This window comes from Epinephelus moara, chromosome 21, assembly GCF_006386435.1.
Source record: "Epinephelus moara isolate mb chromosome 21, YSFRI_EMoa_1.0, whole genome shotgun sequence".
NCBI classification, from domain to species: domain Eukaryota; kingdom Metazoa; phylum Chordata; class Actinopteri; order Perciformes; family Serranidae; genus Epinephelus; species Epinephelus moara.
Window position 1 is genome coordinate 9,643,571 of NC_065526.1, and position 17,583 is coordinate 9,661,153.

At 45.8% G+C, this 17,583-nt stretch overlaps 1 protein-coding gene across 1 annotated transcript in view; it reads left to right on the forward strand.

Moving 5' to 3' along the window:
• ptch2 (patched 2) overlaps positions 1–15,993 on the forward strand; it is a 30,096-nt gene extending 14,103 nt beyond the window's left edge. The window contains exons 7-23 of the mRNA XM_050032568.1: positions 52–138; positions 266–387; positions 1,372–1,519; positions 2,552–2,683; positions 2,782–2,937; positions 3,052–3,144; positions 3,232–3,357; positions 4,228–4,609; positions 4,808–5,332; positions 5,909–6,051; positions 6,223–6,403; positions 6,496–6,776; positions 8,197–8,334; positions 9,383–9,525; positions 12,606–13,011; positions 13,107–13,674; positions 13,794–15,993. Coding sequence (XP_049888525.1) covers positions 52–138; positions 266–387; positions 1,372–1,519; positions 2,552–2,683; positions 2,782–2,937; positions 3,052–3,144; positions 3,232–3,357; positions 4,228–4,609; positions 4,808–5,332; positions 5,909–6,051; positions 6,223–6,403; positions 6,496–6,776; positions 8,197–8,334; positions 9,383–9,525; positions 12,606–13,011; positions 13,107–13,673 — 3,630 coding nt within the window. The 3' untranslated portion in view covers position 13,674; positions 13,794–15,993. The remainder of the gene's footprint in view (positions 1–51; positions 139–265; positions 388–1,371; positions 1,520–2,551; positions 2,684–2,781; positions 2,938–3,051; positions 3,145–3,231; positions 3,358–4,227; positions 4,610–4,807; positions 5,333–5,908; positions 6,052–6,222; positions 6,404–6,495; positions 6,777–8,196; positions 8,335–9,382; positions 9,526–12,605; positions 13,012–13,106; positions 13,675–13,793) is intronic.
• The last annotated feature ends 1,590 nt before the right edge of the window (positions 15,994–17,583 follow it).

The window sequence follows — 17,583 nt, forward strand, 5'->3', positions numbered from 1 at the left end:
TGCACATTTTTTCATTTACTGAGGCTTTTCTTACGTTGTTTGATTCCTCAGGTGGGACATGCCTACATGAACAGGCCATGTCTAGACCCCTCAGACCCTGACTGTCCTCTCAGTGCACCCAACAAGGAGCAAGGAGAGGTAAACTCACACCTAACTCAAGTCATTACATACAACAAGACGCTGTAGTTGAAAGAAACCCTCAGAACGAACACCTAACCTGTTTCTCTGTGTTTTCCATCTCTTCCTCTGCTGCTTGTCTATTCAGAGCCCTGACATTGCTGGGCGTCTCCAGGGTGGTTGCCATGGTTTCAGCCGGAAGTTCATGCACTGGCAGGAGGAGCTGATCCTGGGAGGGCGGGTCAAGAGCAGCCAGGATACTCTGCTGAGGTGTGTGTTTATTAAGACAAGTACAGAAAGACCAGACACTGCAGTTTCAGGGGATTTTACAGAGTGTGTCATAAGTTTGCTCTCATCTTATTGGAGGATGTGATAATAAAGCGGGGTTGTGTGATCGCTGCCGGCTGAGCTTGTGAGCCGCCATGACTGTGGAATCTGTGTAACCCCTAATAACCCGACAGACACATGCTTGGAATGCCTGGTACCAAGAGGGATCGGTTTCCTGTTTGACCCTGGTCCAGGATAGGCCAATTAAAGATGATTGACGGCCACATAAAGGGCCTCCCACCTTGTTACACATTTGTTGTGTAAGGGATCAAACAAGAGGAAGATATAGAAGAAGGGAAAAACACTCAAAATCACATTTTCCTGAAGCTGACCTGTCTTTTAAATAGAAGCTCTCTGGAGTTTTGTTTGTTCCAATTTACTTCAACTGGATTTAAAAGCGTTGCCAATACAAATGGAGTGACGGCATTGAGTCAGAGCCCAGATCACGACCTACACAGGCCCAACAGAGCCTTGAATGAAAGAGGATTCCAGTCCCATCTGCAAGAGCCACACTTACTCTTGGATGTGATTTATGATCATTTCTTTCACATTTTGAGCAGCACCGCTGCTCGCTGTGTCTGTGCCAAGAAAACCTGAGGACATCTGGGATTGCAGCCGAAAGGCCGGCAGACAGGCAGACTAGATAACACCTGCTTTTAGCTGTTTACATTGGCAGACAGACAGGCAGGCAGGCGGACAAATCCTAGAAGAAAAGGCACCTGCCTTTACCCATTCACAGAAAGGCATGTTCCTGTGTAGGTACCAGGAACATCTTAACAGTCTAACTGGATGATTTTCAATGTGCTAGTCATGAGATGGATGATGCAGTTGAGGTTTCAACTCAGCTCAACACACTATAAAGCATGTTCTCAGACAGAGCCAGACATTTCTGAGGTGTCCTAAGTTTACATCTGTGTGTTTTCACAGCGCGGAGGCTCTGCAAACCATGTTCCTGTTGATGAGTCCGAAGCAGCTGTACGAGCACTTTAAAGACGACTACGAGATCCACGACATAAACTGGAATGAAGAAAAGGCCACCGCCATCCTCGAGTCCTGGCAGAGGAAGTTTGTGGAGGTGCGAACTTAAATCACACATGACTCGTTTAGTTAAATACTCACATATGAATAAAACGCATGCACATATAAAGCTGGACAGAAGTTCAGATTTCTATCGTAACCACCGTGAAGAAGTAGTAGGAGGAGGAGGAGGAGGAGGAGGAGGAGGGTGAGAAAAATGAGGAGGCATTTCCTTGTCCCTGTGCAGTCTTGTTTTGCTTTGGTATATACACACATACATACACACACTGTGGGACTTACTCTGCAGTGTCTGAATTCCATCAGTCTTCAGCTCCCTTGTAAAGCGAATCGCGGGGCAGACCAGGGCACTAGGTGTGTGTGTGTATGCATATATGTGTGTGTGTGTGTGTGGTAGGCCAACCATCTCTCTCTGTCAGAGCCCTAGTTATAGGAACAAGCTGTTGCTGTGATAGCTGACACCCACCATGCTGAGGGTAAGGAGAGAGGGCGGGAGGAGAGTGAGGGACACATGCGAGGGAGGAGGGGTAACAAACTCAAACGTAAACTGACAAAGATGTGACACCTCCTCCCGATACACATTAAAGAACAAGAACAGATCAATGTAAGATTGCAAATGATGACTAAATGTGAACAGGTAAACAGCTTTGAGGGGGGCTGCGGTTCATTCGTGGCACAGAGCGGAGAGAGCAGCCTCCCAGGCCATGTGATCCCATCCCTTTCACCTTTGACCTCACAACCTCTGGCATCTGTGCTCATTACTCCTCAGTTGTCATACATACGCACGCACTCACACACATGCTAGCACATGTAAAAACACACTGACTTTCACACACATGCACATTTCAAAGGGACAGGGTGCCTTTGCTGTTAGAGGACCATGAAATATGGGGATATAGGGGAGGCTTGGGGTAGCATTGGTCAGGAGGAAGTGTGTTTGCATGTGAAATAAGTTCAGTCAGCAGTTCAGCCTCCAGGATCTTCTTTTTGTCGTCTAATTGTTCAATATACAGGTCATGTGCTGAAGAATGTATAATTTGGTGTTGACAATTAATCAATGTTTCTCCGTCAGGTGGTCCACCAGAGTATCCCATCAAACTCCAGCCAGTCCATCCACGCTTTCTCCACCACCACCCTCAACGACATCATGAAATCCTTCTCTGATGTCAGCGTCATCAGGGTGGCTGGAGGATACCTGCTCATGGTGAGCATATGTCCATTGGTTATGGCGAATAAGTTAATGAAAAATGTTTAACTTAACCGTAAGATTACCAATATTTAACACGGGCGTCTCCTCTCTAGTTGGCCTACGCCTGTGTGACCATGCTAAGGTGGGACTGCGCCAAGTCCCAGGGGGCTGTGGGGCTGGCCGGAGTGCTGTTAGTGGCTCTGTCAGTGGCTGCAGGACTGGGTCTCTGTTCCCTGCTTGGCCTCTCCTTCAATGCTGCCACCACACAGGTAGGACACAAAGGAAACTGCATACATGTACTGTGTAACGTTACTTTAAGGCTTACTGTATGTTTAAGAGGAGATGTGTTGTGGAGTGTTCATTCTGACCTTTTCTCATCCCAGGTGCTTCCCTTCCTGGCCCTAGGGATTGGAGTGGATGACATGTTTCTGTTGGCTCACTCCTTCACAGAGGCTGGAAGTAACATCCCCTTTAAGGTACCTTTAAGACACTCCTCTCTTTCCTCTCCTCTTCTCTCCTCTCCTCTCCTCCTACTCTAAACTCTGTCTGTTTTTGTTTTAAAGGAGCGGACAGGAGACTGTTTGCGTCGCACCGGCACCAGCGTGGCTCTGACTTCCATCAACAACATGATAGCGTTCTTTATGGCCGCTCTCGTACCCATTCCTGCCCTGCGAGCTTTCTCTCTGCAGGTATGTTTTTGCACGCACCCTCACACGCATGCGCACAGACATAAACACATGTGCACAATCGCACACCGAGAGGCCGGAGGCTCCTTTGAAAATGAAAGAGATAACTTAAGAGAGGTGACATTCATTCAGGGCAAGGAAAGCCTTTGTTCCCAGTTTTATTGCCGCTGCACCTACAGGGCCAACATTTTTTTTTGTGTGTGTGTCTCTGCATGTGTGTATATGTGCATAAGTGTGTGTGTGCATGTGTGTAATGTGGAATAATCACAGCAAAGAGAGTGATGAACAGAGAGAGAGAGAGAGAGAGAGAGAGAGAGAGAGAGAGAGACGGAGAGGGAGGGAGGAGTGGATCAGTATATCACTAGCCCGTCAAGGCGGTTTGCTCTGATCTGTGACTAACTGTGGGTGGTCTGAAACACACAAGCAAACACACAAATACACACACATAGACGCACACACACACTGGAAACCACAGCCAGTTAGAATGTCAGCTTCAGGGGCTGGAGTGAGTGGGGAGGCAGCGGCGGCGGTGGTGGTGAAGGGTGATGGTTTTGCTCAGACTCGCAACATATATATTCCCTCCCTGCTTCTTTCTCTCTGTGTTTCTAGTAGTTCTTTCACTCTGGCTCTCTTTTCTTTCTTTTCTCTCTCTTCCTCTCCCCTTCTGGCTCGCTTAGTATTCCTGGCTGGTGATTTAGAGTAAGGCTTTTCTTTGCTCTCTGGGCTGTGGTCTGAGATACTAAAAAATAAAAAAAAAGAAGGAGCCCTGACTCTCCCCAGCTGGGTTAGGGTGTCTGTAATTTCACATACTGTTCTCTGTCTTTTCTCACTTTGTTTTTCTCATTTTGTCTCCCTGTGTGTCTCTCTCCCCAGGCGGCCATTGTGGTTGTGTTTAACTTCGCCATGGTGCTGCTCATCTTCCCTGCCATCCTCAGTTTGGACCTCCACAGGCGCGAGGATAAGCGTTTGGATGTCCTCTGCTGCCTGTACAGCCCCTGCTCCGACCGCGTCATCCACCTCTCTCCGCATGAGCTGTCAGACGCCGGAGAGCAGCCGCACACGCCTACGACGACAACGGCGCACCAGTACACGGCAGGATCGACAATCACCACCAGCACCCAAATCACCACCACGGTGCAGGCGTTCACGCAGTGTGACGCGGCCGGCCAGCATATTGTCACAATCCTACCACCTACCTCACAGATCTCCACCAGCCCACCATCCATCATCCTCTGCCCCACGTCACAGCCTCAAGGTAAATGATGTCATATTAACAGAGCAGTGGCTCTTCAATGGAGTCTGCCATGTTGTTCTACAGTAGCCTAGAATGGACAAACCAAACACTGGCTCCAGATGGGGCCGTTTGCATTTTGTTCAAAGTGTTCTCTAAAGTCAGTATGAATAAATCCTGATACCGAAACATTCATTTTCTGCTTGTATTTCCTTCCCCTAGCCATCACACCTTCCCCCACCACCACCTCTGTGCCGGACCCCTACGGCTCCCAGCTCTTCACCCCTACCTCCAGCTCCACACGGGACCTCCTGGCCCAGGTGGAGGATTCCAAATCTGGAAAGAAGTGCGTCCCGCTCCCTTTCCTGCACTGGAACCTGTCCAGCTTCGCCAGAGAGAAATACGCCCCTCTTCTCCTCAAGCCCAAAAGCAAAGCCATTGTAGTGGTTCTCTTTCTGGGCCTCCTGGGCCTCAGCCTCTACGGGACCACCATGGTGCACGACGGCCTCTACCTGACCGACATCGTGCCACGTGACACCAAGGAGTACGATTTCATTGATGCCCAGTTCAAGTATTTCTCCTTCTACAACATGTACCTGGTGACCATGGATGGGTTTGATTACGCCCGGTCACAGAGGCTGCTGATCCAGCTGCACAACGCTTTCAACTCTGTGAAATACGTGGTCAGAGACAGCGACAACAAACTGCCCCGCATGTGGCTGCACTACTTCCAGGACTGGCTCAGAGGTAAGAATCTCGGCTCAGGTTTTTTTTTATTTTGAGTAAGCCAAGTAATAAATTGCTCTCTGTCCCCTTGGGAGTTTAGTCCAGTAGAGGGTGCAACAGGTTTTTTCAGGTGTGCTTTTTTTTTACGAAGGACTGGAGTGAATGGATGTGAGCGGAGGTGAGAATGTGTGAAGGGTGAATGAAAGTTCAGTCGTGCTGTTTACCCCCATCCACCTGGGCTCAGGGGTGGTGCAGCAGACAGGTTGGGGTCATAGGTTATCTTTGCGTGTGTGTGTGTGTGTGTGTGTGTGTGTGTGTGTCCTCAGGCTAGAACATGTCAGAGGCCCAGTCAGGAGGAAGTGATAACCAACAGGTCAATCAGAGCCAGCTGAACAAAAAAAAAAGAGTTGGAAAGGGAAACTTGATATTTCACATTTTCAGCATCGCTGTAGACAGACACACAGGAAAGCTCCAATAATTTTATGATAATCAAAGTCATAATATTTAGAAATGACAACCACAATAATCTTTTCTTTTCTTTTTCTGTGTGTGTGTGTGTGTGTGTGTGTGTGTGTGTGTGTTTTACCTCACACGCAGGTCTTCAGGCTGCTTTTGATGCTGACTGGCAGGCAGGCAGGATTACCTCTGACAGCTATCGTAACGGCACAGAGGACGGAGCGCTGGCGTACAAGCTCCTCATCCAGACTGGCTCCAAGAAAGAGCCTTTTAACTACAGCCAGGTATGTCCATAAGCTGCACTTCAAAACAGAATCCACATGTCATTCCTACAGCACGCTGTGTGGGACTGTGGACAACTACATTATCAGCTGTCTTTCTTACCATTTATTCAGACAACAACTCAATACGTGCATTGCCATTCAATCAGTTTCTTTTTATTCACTTTTCTCTAGCTGACTTCTCGTCGTCTGGTGGATGCAGAGGGTTTGATCCCAGCAGAGGTGTTTTACATTTACCTGACAGTCTGGGTCAGTAATGATCCTCTGGGCTATGCTGCCTCCCAGGCCAACTTCTACCCCCATCCTAGAGAGTGGATTCATGACAAGTATGACACCACAGGGGAGAATCTGCGCAGTAAGTTATCTTAATCGCAATATTTTGCTAAGCGCTGACACACCTGAAAATATCTCGCATTATAAACAGCAACTTCTCTTCCTCCTTTACAGTCCCAGCTGCAGAGCCATTGGAGTTTGCCCAGTTCCCCTTCTACCTGAACGGCCTTCGCCAGGCAGGCGACTTTGTGGAGGCCATCGAGAGTGTGCGGGCCATCTGCGACGAGTTTATCCGCAAAGGCGTGTTGAACTACCCTAACGGATACCCCTTCCTGTTTTGGGAGCAGTACATTGGCCTCAGACACTGGTTCCTGCTGGCGATCAGCGTGGTGCTGGCCTGCACCTTCCTGGTCTGTGCGATTCTCCTGCTCAACCCCTGGACTGCCGGCATAATTGTAAGCAAGCAATCAGTGTACCCTTCATCACACCTCTTCCTCGTCCCTCCTATTGCTCTTACATTCCTACATTTTCCACCTCATGCTACCTCAACAACATCATTAGTCCCTTCCTCCTCTCACTTTCTTCTCACCCTTCTCAGCACAGCTCAATAACGCTGTCTAGGGGGCCCCTTTTTTCTGCGGAGGGCCAGTACGCACACACACACATGGACACACACACACACGGGACCTTTGTCATTCTAATGTAGGCTGGGCCGGCCTTAGAAAAGGAAATGCAAAGGAGCAAGAAAGGCTTTGCCCTCCTGAAGCCTCTACCTCCAACTCCCTCACTGCTTTTGTCAGAGGGAGAGGGAGAGACTTGGGGACAGGACAGATCTGCCCAGTTGCGACCTTGGCCTGCTCAACCCATCCATCAGGGATATGTGCGTGTGTGTGTATGTGAGAGAGAGAGAAAGAGACAGTCTGAGTGTTCAGCGGTTGGAAAACATTTCACACACAAGCTGGTGGGACCGGTGGTCCTTAAGGGCCCCCCATACTCACACAAATCCACATATCGCCGACCATTGGGGGGGCTGAAGTGTAGCACAACAACAGTGCCAGTTTCAGTTGGAATGTGTTTTAATTTAAGTAGCAGTCCCTTGAGACAGCGACATTACAGAGTTTCCTCAGACAGAGGGAGAGGCACAGCTACATGCATGTACGGTTTCCAAGCATCAGCCTGCCTGTGAAGGTTTCACCCTGCCTGTATGTGGTCGAGCAGTAAAACGGCTTTTATCATTTCCAATTTAACCGTGCCCCGGCTCAGAGCCCCCGCTGGGATCAAAAGCTCCAGTTGGCCGGGAACCGCTTTCTCCTCCCTGTTTTCTAAGCCTTGTTGTTGTTGTTTGCATTGCGGTTTACAGTAACATCGAACGTTTACTAGTTAAGACACGAGTAAAACGCAACACCGCATCTCACTGCAAGATGTTGCATTAAAATATCGGAAACAGTAAAATCGGCAAACAGGCTGGTATCTAGTGAAAAACAGGATCATTTGTTTTCCACAAACACAGGCAGATGTGTAGTAGCGGCAGAGTGCCCACACTCTGTTGTCTCAGGCACTGTCAATCATTTCAACCACCTCTGAGAAGGAAGAAGAGAAAGAGAAGGAGGGAGGGAGGGAGGAGGGGATGGTATTAGCCTCGGGGTGGGTAATTTGATGCCATGTGGTTGAGACCCTGAGCACAGGGTCAAAGACTGTGTGGGGTGAAGAGGAATGAGGGCTCGACTCAGTCGCTAAAGAAAGGCATATTCACCTTTAACACTCACATGCTTTTATTTTTGTTTTATTGCCTTGTTTCCTCATCATCCCACTGTTTCTTTAACGCTGGCAATTGAAAACAGTTTGTAACACTATTTTTCCACATCTTCCTTTCAGGTGTTTATCTTGGCCATGATGACGGTGGAGTTGTTTGGCATCATGGGTCTGATTGGGATCAAGCTGAGCGCCATCCCTGTAGTCATTCTGATCGCCTCTGTGGGCATCGGAGTGGAGTTCACCGTTCACATCGCACTGGTGAGTCAAGACTCGGCACAAAGCAAGAGCGCACACATGGATTAAGTGTTAGAGCTCCTACAGTTAAACACCTACTTTACTTGAAACCTGATGCTTTGGTCCAAATGTTAAATACCAACGGCAGACTGACGTGACCACATGCTTTGCCTACCTCAGGCAAGAATTACATTTAACCACTAATATTATTACTAATACTATTCTTTATTATTTGTTATTGATTAAATACAATTCAACATTAAGTGGGACACATATGAAATGTCCCAGCCAATGTCGTTAGATGTTGATATTTGGTTGACTTAAGGTTGTGATGCCAAGTAACCAAAATTCAGTGTCAGGACAAGGCCTAATTCCAGCGTCAATTTGACGTAGAATACAGATGACGTATCACGCCATGTATCACGTGTCACGCCAACATCATCATGACTTAACAACGTTGAGTAGTAAGGGATTAAGAGCAAAACCCAACGTCCACACAACATGAAATTCTGATATTGTCGTCCCAATTTTTATTCCAACCATACTTTGCTGACTGTCTGACGTAAGAGCCCACTGTCTTTGTGACGTCATATTGATGTCTGGTGCCAGCTGGGGGGTTTCAGAGTCCTCCACCTAAAACGTTTGAGCATCAAACACTTGAGTTCCTGCATTCTGGTGAATTTCTATGCACCAAATGCACGCTCTAAATATTTATGCATATGATTAAATGTATATGTCTCACAGCAAGGATTTGTAATAGAGGTTTTATAAAAACAATATGCTGCATTGCACATATTTGAGTTGTTTTTAAGTCAGTGCAAAGCTCAGACTCCTGTGGCTTAATGCCTGAAATGGAAAGTGAAAAAGGTAAAGTAAGTGTGATTAAAGGTTTACAAGGAAACGTTTGGCTTCCTGGTTCACGCTGGCAGCTCTCTCGCATGGTGTACTGTCTTGTAGTGCAGCGTAGTGATCCCCAACAAAACCCAAATGCAGGAATGCCAAGCCTGGCTGCAAGCACAAGTTCTGTGTGATCGGCAAGATTTCCAACTCATTTCTCCCCCTTTCGCCACAGGGCTTCCTGACAGCGATTGGCAACAGGAACAAGCGCTCTGCAGTGGCTCTGGAGCACATGTTTGCCCCGGTGGTCGACGGAGCGATCTCAACGCTGCTGGGCGTTCTCATGCTGGCAGGGTCAGAGTTTGACTTCATCATGAGGTGAGATGATGTGTGTGTGTCAGCATCTGTTTGCGTGTGTGGCGATGAATGTGCTGACTTCATGCTTATGTGTAAGAGAGTGACAGTACTCACTCACAAAGTGATGGTGCTGCACCCTCCACAGCCCATTTGTTCCCTTCAGAAGTAGCAGTGTTTTGGTTTTACGCCATTAGTGTGTGCATGTATATGTGTGGAGCCAGTTGTCTAGCCTCACTTGGGGACGGGAGGAAGCCCTGTGGGGGGTCAGGGGTGCATGCAGGTGGAAATGTTATACCCCTATTTATGCACACCCCCACACACACACACACAGTGACAAATATGCACCTGGTTCTGTCACTCCGGGCACACACACACCCGTCTCCTCAACCTCAGAGCACAACAAATGGGGAAAACATCAAGGGTGTGTAGCAGCTGCTCGTAAACATGGAAGTGTTCTGCTACCCACTGGGTGATGCCTCTCTCTCTCTTTCTCTCTCTCTTTCAAGCACACATACACACACGCACACAACAGGGAATCTGTAAAAATTCCTATCATCCGTTTGGCATTCTGTCCCTCCATGAAGGGTGCCGTAATAAAAAGTGGAGCTAAATTTGAACTGGTCAGCCAGTCAGATGGTCTGAAGCCCACCAACAGACATCACTCCCCACTGTGTGTGTGTGTGTGTGTGCGTGCATGTAAATTGTGTGTACTTGTGCGAGCGTGTGTTTTCTACCACTGTTTCATGGTCAGAGTGGAAAAAAGGCGAATAGCTCGATGTTTTTCAGCCGAATGTGGTCTAGGCCCAAACCCGAAACCACAACCTTGAGCTCACAGACTGCAGCAGGCCTCCATGACATAAAAAGCACAGTTTTCCTGCAGAAACAGAGACAGAAGCAGAGAGAGGAAAAGAAGAACTCTGAGGGTGGCTTCCTCGCAAGGATATGAGGTCCTGGTGGGTGGGTGGATGAATAGATCCTCCGCAGTGTTGGAGTGGAAAGATAAAGAGGTGTAAATATGTGGAAATAGGGAGAAATTAAGAGTAAATGGGAAGTAGGGTTTGGAAGAGGAGAGCATTTTCAGCGTGTTGTTTTTCTTCTTTTCCCCCATTGTTCTGCGAGAGATCATTTTCAGAGGACGGGGCGAGGAAGGGAGTAAGAAAGGTCTAGTGTCTCTGTTGGAGGTCTTGTTTAGCTGTAGCTGTAGCTGTGGTCGGGTGAATGGGGCAAGCCAGAGCTGGCTAGCTGGGGAGTAGCATAAATATACCGCTGTAAACATCTCCTGGCCTTGTAATGCACTGAATAAACAGCAAGCCTAATTCAGCTCTGCTCAGAGTCCTCTCTCTCATGCACACACATGCGGGGCACATATGAGTGCACACACGGACACCCACACACACACATGAGGAGAAATGCACATATGTACAGGCATGTAAACACTTAGGCTGTCTCTTACACACACATACACACACACGGCTCCCCAGGCCCTGACAACGAATGGAAAAGATTACAGTTTATATAAACAACAGAATTCCTAACAGTGAGACACTGTTGGAGGTCCCACCAACGTCTCACTCTCTTTCTTTCTGTCTCACTGTTCTCTTGTTGTTGTTGTTTTTTTTCACTATTAAAAAAGTTGTTTTGGAGCAAAATAAGCGAGCGAGCTGAAAAGTGGAAGCCAGTGCTGCGTTGTAAAAAAACCCAAAAACGACCGTTCCGTGATTTCAGCGCCTGCATGTGAACGTGATTTAACTCAATAAAGCGCGCAGATTAAATATCTGCGTGTGGTTGAAAGACAGTCATGGTTTGAGCAGACAGCAAGAAATTGAAAAGATCTCCCTGAAGTGTTTTGTCAAAAGTGGTTAGGATGACATGCGTTATGCTTCTGATAAAGGAAGAAAATATGGACAGAGGTTAAAGAATAAAATATGTCATAGAGAGTTTTGGAGCTGACGTGGGTGCAAATAAGGGCTGAGAAATAACACCCAACATGCAAACCATGAACTTTTTCCTAAAGAGTGACCTTTGTCAAGTGAAGAAGTAGTAATAATAATTGGAGTAGTCCATTCAGAGGAAAAAAGCACGCTTCCAGAACACCAAGCAGCTATTATCCCCGTCCTTGTTGGCTTTTGTTCCCTTCATTCCAACAATCATTTTTTTCCTCCCTCTTTCTTTTACCTCTTTAAGTCTGGCTGGTGGTTAGCATCTCACTGTCTCTCTCTTTCTGCTTTCTGTTAGTGTTTAAGTGGAGTCCTCTCTAATTTTCTTGGGGAGCTCTTTCTTGTGGCCTGCCTCCACCCCTGGCCTCCTCAGAGCTCCACTGAGATGCACGCACACACACACACACACACACTCACACACACAAAATGCACACACATAGTGTGAGTGAAAAACAGAGCGAGAGAAAGTCTTGTAGCAGCAGCAGTGGAGGCATCAAAGCATGTTTTAGTTGGACTGAGCGGGGAATCAGATTTGCCCTCCCTGCCTTTGATACACAAACACTGGGCTTTCCCTGACTTCTTCCCCTCAGCTACTTCCCTTCCTCATGTGCCAACTATGTGTGTGTTTGGAGTTGTGCGTGCGCATGTGTGTTTGTCGCATTAAAGGGAAAAAAATTGCATGAAATTAAGATGCATGTCAAATGCTAAATGTTGTCAGCTCTGTGTAAAAGTATCATGATTTTGGCTGATGCTCTAAATCCATCTGAACTTCAGCCAAATCCCTGAAAAAGTTGAGATGCAAAAGAAAATAAGATTAAAATGATTGTGGCTCTGTGGCTGTGAGTGTGTGCACATGCATATGCCATTTGCATTGCATGTATGTGTTTGTGTGCGATCCAGCTGATGCAGGCAGTAGGCCAGAAGAGAAGGGTCAGGCAGACCTGTTCAGTGTAAACACAGAGGTGCTTTGGTGTTGCCTGACCTTAACTAAAATCCAACTGAGTTAACAGTTAGCCGCTGCTACCAGCTAACAAGAAAGCTCTTCTTGTTTCAGACAGGAAAATAGAGATAACAACATGCCACAAGCTAGTTTTAATTGTCTCTTTTAAGCACTAACTGTCCTCTTGTATTCAAACTGACTCACCTCCTCTCTGCATCCTTCAGGTATTTCTTTGCTGTGTTGGCCATCCTCACTGTCTTGGGGATGCTGAATGGCTTGGTCCTCCTGCCAGTCCTCCTGTCCATGATGGGCCCACCAGCTGAGGTCACCCCAGTTGACAATGCCAGCCGCTTGCCAACGCCTTCCCCCGAGCCACCACTGCCCCCACCGATGACCCACCATGGGTACTACACAGGCCACCACAACCAACGGTCGTCTCGTCAACAGGCGTTTTCTGAGTCATCGGACTCTGAGTATTACTCTGAGATGACCACCACATCAGGGATCGGGGAGGAGGACTATAAGTACTGTGACCGGAGCGCCTACATAGCATCGCACAGCAGCGCTCCACCTGCAACATCTCACATACTGCTGGAAGCCAGCAAGAACCCCAGCTTCCCCAAGCTAACGGTATGACCACACAGATAATATAGAAACCTTTCCTGCATCTTCTTCTCAAATTTGTGTTTTTCTGAAAGTAAACAATGAAACTTTTTTTGTTGTAGGTGGTGAAGCCATTCAGAGAAAACGCAACAAGCGGCGGTGGAAGGATAGAACCGTTAAATGAACCTTCCCACAATGCACATTCATCTCTCGGCTCCCAGGTTACATGTTGGGATGGAAACAAGCGGGAGCAGCAGCCGGGCCTCCAGAGGCTGCAGGCGCAACCCTTACCCAGCGACAAACCTCACTTCCCTGGGAGGACTTGTCAAAGCGGCCCCAGGCTGCAGAATGGCAGAGGGCCCCAGCCAAACAGGACTAAAGGCCCGAGCTATAGCAGTAGCAACTCCGCCCTGCCGATGCAACAAGGCACTGCGGCGGGGCCCGTTACCATGGTGACGGCCACCGCCTCCGTGACGGTGGCTGTGCATCCGACCTTGCCGGGGGCGGCATACCAAGGCTACATGCACGAAGGTTTTGACACGGACAGCGAGTCAGACTGTTTTGAAGCTGCTAAGAGGACTTGTGGTGACAAAACAAACTTTTCTTCATGTAAGAGAGACTCTCTAGAGCTCCAGGACTTGGAGGCAGCAACACAGAGCCAGACAGAGCATCAGCTCGGCAAAACATAAGGTGAGTTAGCAACCAGTCAAGAAATACATGTCGTTTTTTAATGAGATTTATAGTCTTTCTAGCCTTTGAATGCCTGTGTAGCAATGTCTAACCTTTTTCTCCCTTCTGTGTTTCCGTAGGTGGGTTGAGGATCCAGGCAGCCAAAGATTGCTAGAGTCTCTCACACCCCCAGCCTTCTCTCTTCGAGTCTCTGGCTGCTTCTCCGGAGCACCTTGCCGCCTCACATGGCGTCAATTGACGTCTTAAAACTCTCTACTGTACATAGACTTCACGCAAAAAGGAGAGGATTTATTTCAAGGACATATTAAAAAAAACAAAATGATGTTTTAAGAATTATATAAATCTATGAGTATATATTTTAATACTAAAAAAGAAGGAAGCTATTTAAAAGAGTACTGTATAACTTGGGTATACTCTTGTGTAAAAGTTCAGATGTAAAAGATTATTTTTTTCTTGGGGGCGGTTGATTTTTTTCCCTCACAGTGTATAGAATAAGAAATGTGCTATATGTAAAAAGTGTCCACAAAAAGTGAGATGTTATTAAGATATTAGGCTATTGAACATACATGGTCAGTGTTTTATATCTATTTGTATTTTTTTTATTTTTTTTTTTTGCTGCTACACTTCAAAATAATTTTAAGTGATTTGCCTTAAAAAAAAATGCAGTACCCCCTCCTTCCCCTCTGGTTCAAGTCAGTTTTACACAGTATTACTCTGTGAGATATTCTGCATCTGACACACTCTCTGTTGTAGTCTAATTATAGATGTTCACAGTGTGCACTGTAAAAAAAGAAGAAACAGAGAATTACACAGCAGATACTGTTTTCTTAACAGTAGAAAACCATCGTGCCTTCAATTTGTCCCCTTTTCTTTGTTATCACAGTATTCAGTATTAAGTTCTCGCTTTGGTGTAAATACGTTTTGTCTCGTCCAGACACAGAATGTTTGTCAGTTGTCACCTTCATCTGTCCGTCTATCTGAATACTGTTGAATGTGACCAGTCAGCCGACATGCTGGCCAGGTTGCGTTTAATTCATGTATCATGTTAAATCTTTGTCTGGGTTTCCCAACGTCCTCTGCAGTTTTAAACTACTTGAAGGAGCTGTGATAAGATTTTCCTCTGCAGTTTTTGTAAGCTCTACAGGGGGTGACTTCACATTTGTCTTTGTGTTTGACAAGTGGTCGCCTTCTTGTATTATTTTGAAAGGGAATTATAAAAATCCAATGCAAAGGGAGTGATTTTTATGTTATTATTATTATTATTATTATTATTATTATTATTGTTTTCTCCTTTTTTCTTTGCTGGCTGCTTTACAGTTGTAACACGTTCATGTTGTTGCGACCCTGTGCAAATATTACATGATGTGGTTCAGTCTTTATAGCGCTCCAACCTGCTCTGACTCACTTTCTGATTTCTCACTCTTCTTGCTAATACAAACCTCATATCTGCCACGTTATCTCTAATTCTTAGTTGTTTGTGTAATTTGCTTTACAACGTTTTCATTGTTGTTGTTGTTCAGTATTGGTCTCATCACTGCCAGGTTAAATTGCAGGGAAAAAAAACTTGCGGATCTATTTTTTAATTTCTTTTTTTTTTTTTTTTTTTTAAAGTGGCAGCTTTGGTTTCTTTTGTACATATGAAAGAAAAGTTAAGTAGCTACTGTGCAGTTGTGAATTATTAAGCGGAATGAGCAAAGCACCATTTACAGTTCGATTGGACCGTAGACAGCCAGCAGGTGTTGTCAGACAGTGGCGAGGAGTTTAAAAGGGAGGGGGGGGGGGGGGGGGGGGAGCTCCTGCATTGGTTTGTAGTTTATTTCGAGAAAAAAAAATTGTTAATGTCATGCCATATAAATTATTTATATTAAAATTTTATTTTTGTAGTTTGTACAGATGTTAGTATCTAGACTGAAGTTCTATTTTTAAAGAGTGAATATATATTATATATAAATATATCTATTTGTTGCTGAGTTTGTTTTTGTTTTGTTTGCATTTTGGGATGGGGGGGGTGGCGTGGGAGGGAGGGGTCGACAACACTTTAGAGCAGAGGCCTTTTTTTTTTTTTTGGTGGAGCAAAGGGGGCAGTTGGAGGACCATGAAGGAGAAGGTGTGTAGGAGATTGTGTCACTGTTACACCTTGTTTTTAAGTTTCCTCTTGGCCCTTCCTTCTTCATTGTCATTTTTTAAAAAATGTGCTTGTCCATGTCTAAAACACTGTGACTTCTGAAAACTATGCTCAAGAAAACCCTTGTGTGACCGTTATGTTCCCTCACCTGCTATAGAAATTTAACTAACAAAATAAATTGAATGAAAACAGTGTTTCTGTGGTCTGTGCCAGTCTTTCTTCAAGTGTGTGTGTGTGTGTGTGTGTGTGTGTGTGTGTGTGTGTGTGTTTACCTGTGACCCTGCAAAGAACTCAAGGGTCATGACTATTATCACAAATGCAAACGGGCAAACTGACAGTGTTTGCTGGTTAAATATACTGGTTAAAGAGGTCAACTCTGTTATCAAGGTGCATTGTTGAGGTGTCAAATACAAGGCTGATGGATGCTGGTATTTCAAACCTGGCAGCATCCATGGTGAATTTATTTTAGGCCTAAATCTTATTAAGCTGCATGCTCAAGGAGCTCTATATGACATTCAGAGCATTAATAATTAGCAGCAACAACATTTTGCTATGTAAAGATATAGTGTCCTAAATAGTGAATGAAGTCACTCTACCTCTGTAGACAGCAGCAGTGCCAACTTGGATTTGGCAAGTTGTCAGACCCTCTCAGTGAATTTATTTCTAATAAGCGACTAGTGAAAAATTAAGCCACTTTTTCAGATCATCAGGGAAAAGGGAGAAATATATGATATTGTAATTCATTTCCAAGCATGCTGCCCAGAGTAATCGCAGACCACGGCTCTTCCTCCTCTCCTCTTGCGCCATGTAGGAAGTGTCGAACAGGTAGGAGGAGAGTAGACGCTGCTTGTCGCAGGAGTTTAGTTGTAGAGAGTTTCTCTGGTTATGTTGATGCTGATGCTATTGTTATTATTCATACTGGTACTGGAAAGGCGTCATTGCACATGCAAAGCACCCACCCTTCGAAGGTTCACCAATTGGCTTTTTATTTTGGATAGTGAAGGAATGGCCTGTCTTACTCTGCCTCTAATTGGCTTACCATGACATTCTTACCCTAACTCTGAGAAATCTCACCCCTCTTGCTTAAACCTAACTGATCCAACCAACAAAGGCAACGAGTTCTAGATAATCATACTCGTAATAGTTCGCTATCCAAGGATTCACCTCACCCCATCCTGTTAACACTGTTAGCTCTGTCAGTACTGTTCACGCTGTTAGCTGTTAGCTGTTAGCTGCTAACCAACACCTCAGCCAACTCAATTTTAAGAGCCATCTGCAGACACTCTAAATATCCTGTAGCCTGGAGCTCCTTTAAGATTTCTCAGCCTCGTTAGTTGTGAATAAACACAACGATTCACATTCAAGAGTATTTACACTGGATAAATCATTAGTCATTATTAAGATATTACTGCACCAGCAAAAGACTGAAAAGTATATCCTTGCGTGGACATTGGATCATAAGAAATTAGATATCAGTTTACAATGATGAATGCTACGCTGTTATAAATTAACCAAACAATGGCGAATGAGTTTCATTTAAAAAATGTGTCTTTGAACGGCTGATGACCCAGATCAAAAATCAACTGAATCTCTGGCGAGTGCGTTACTGAAATCAGCACAGATTGTGTGACCCTGATGCATCAAAACAGTTTTAGGATATGGAACTTATTACCTTATGAATTTGGTGTGCAATGCTTGGCTCACTTTTTGTGCATCAGCCGTAATTGAAACTGAACTCATGAGATGCTAATGATATCCAAGCAAATTTCATCTGACATTCAGCT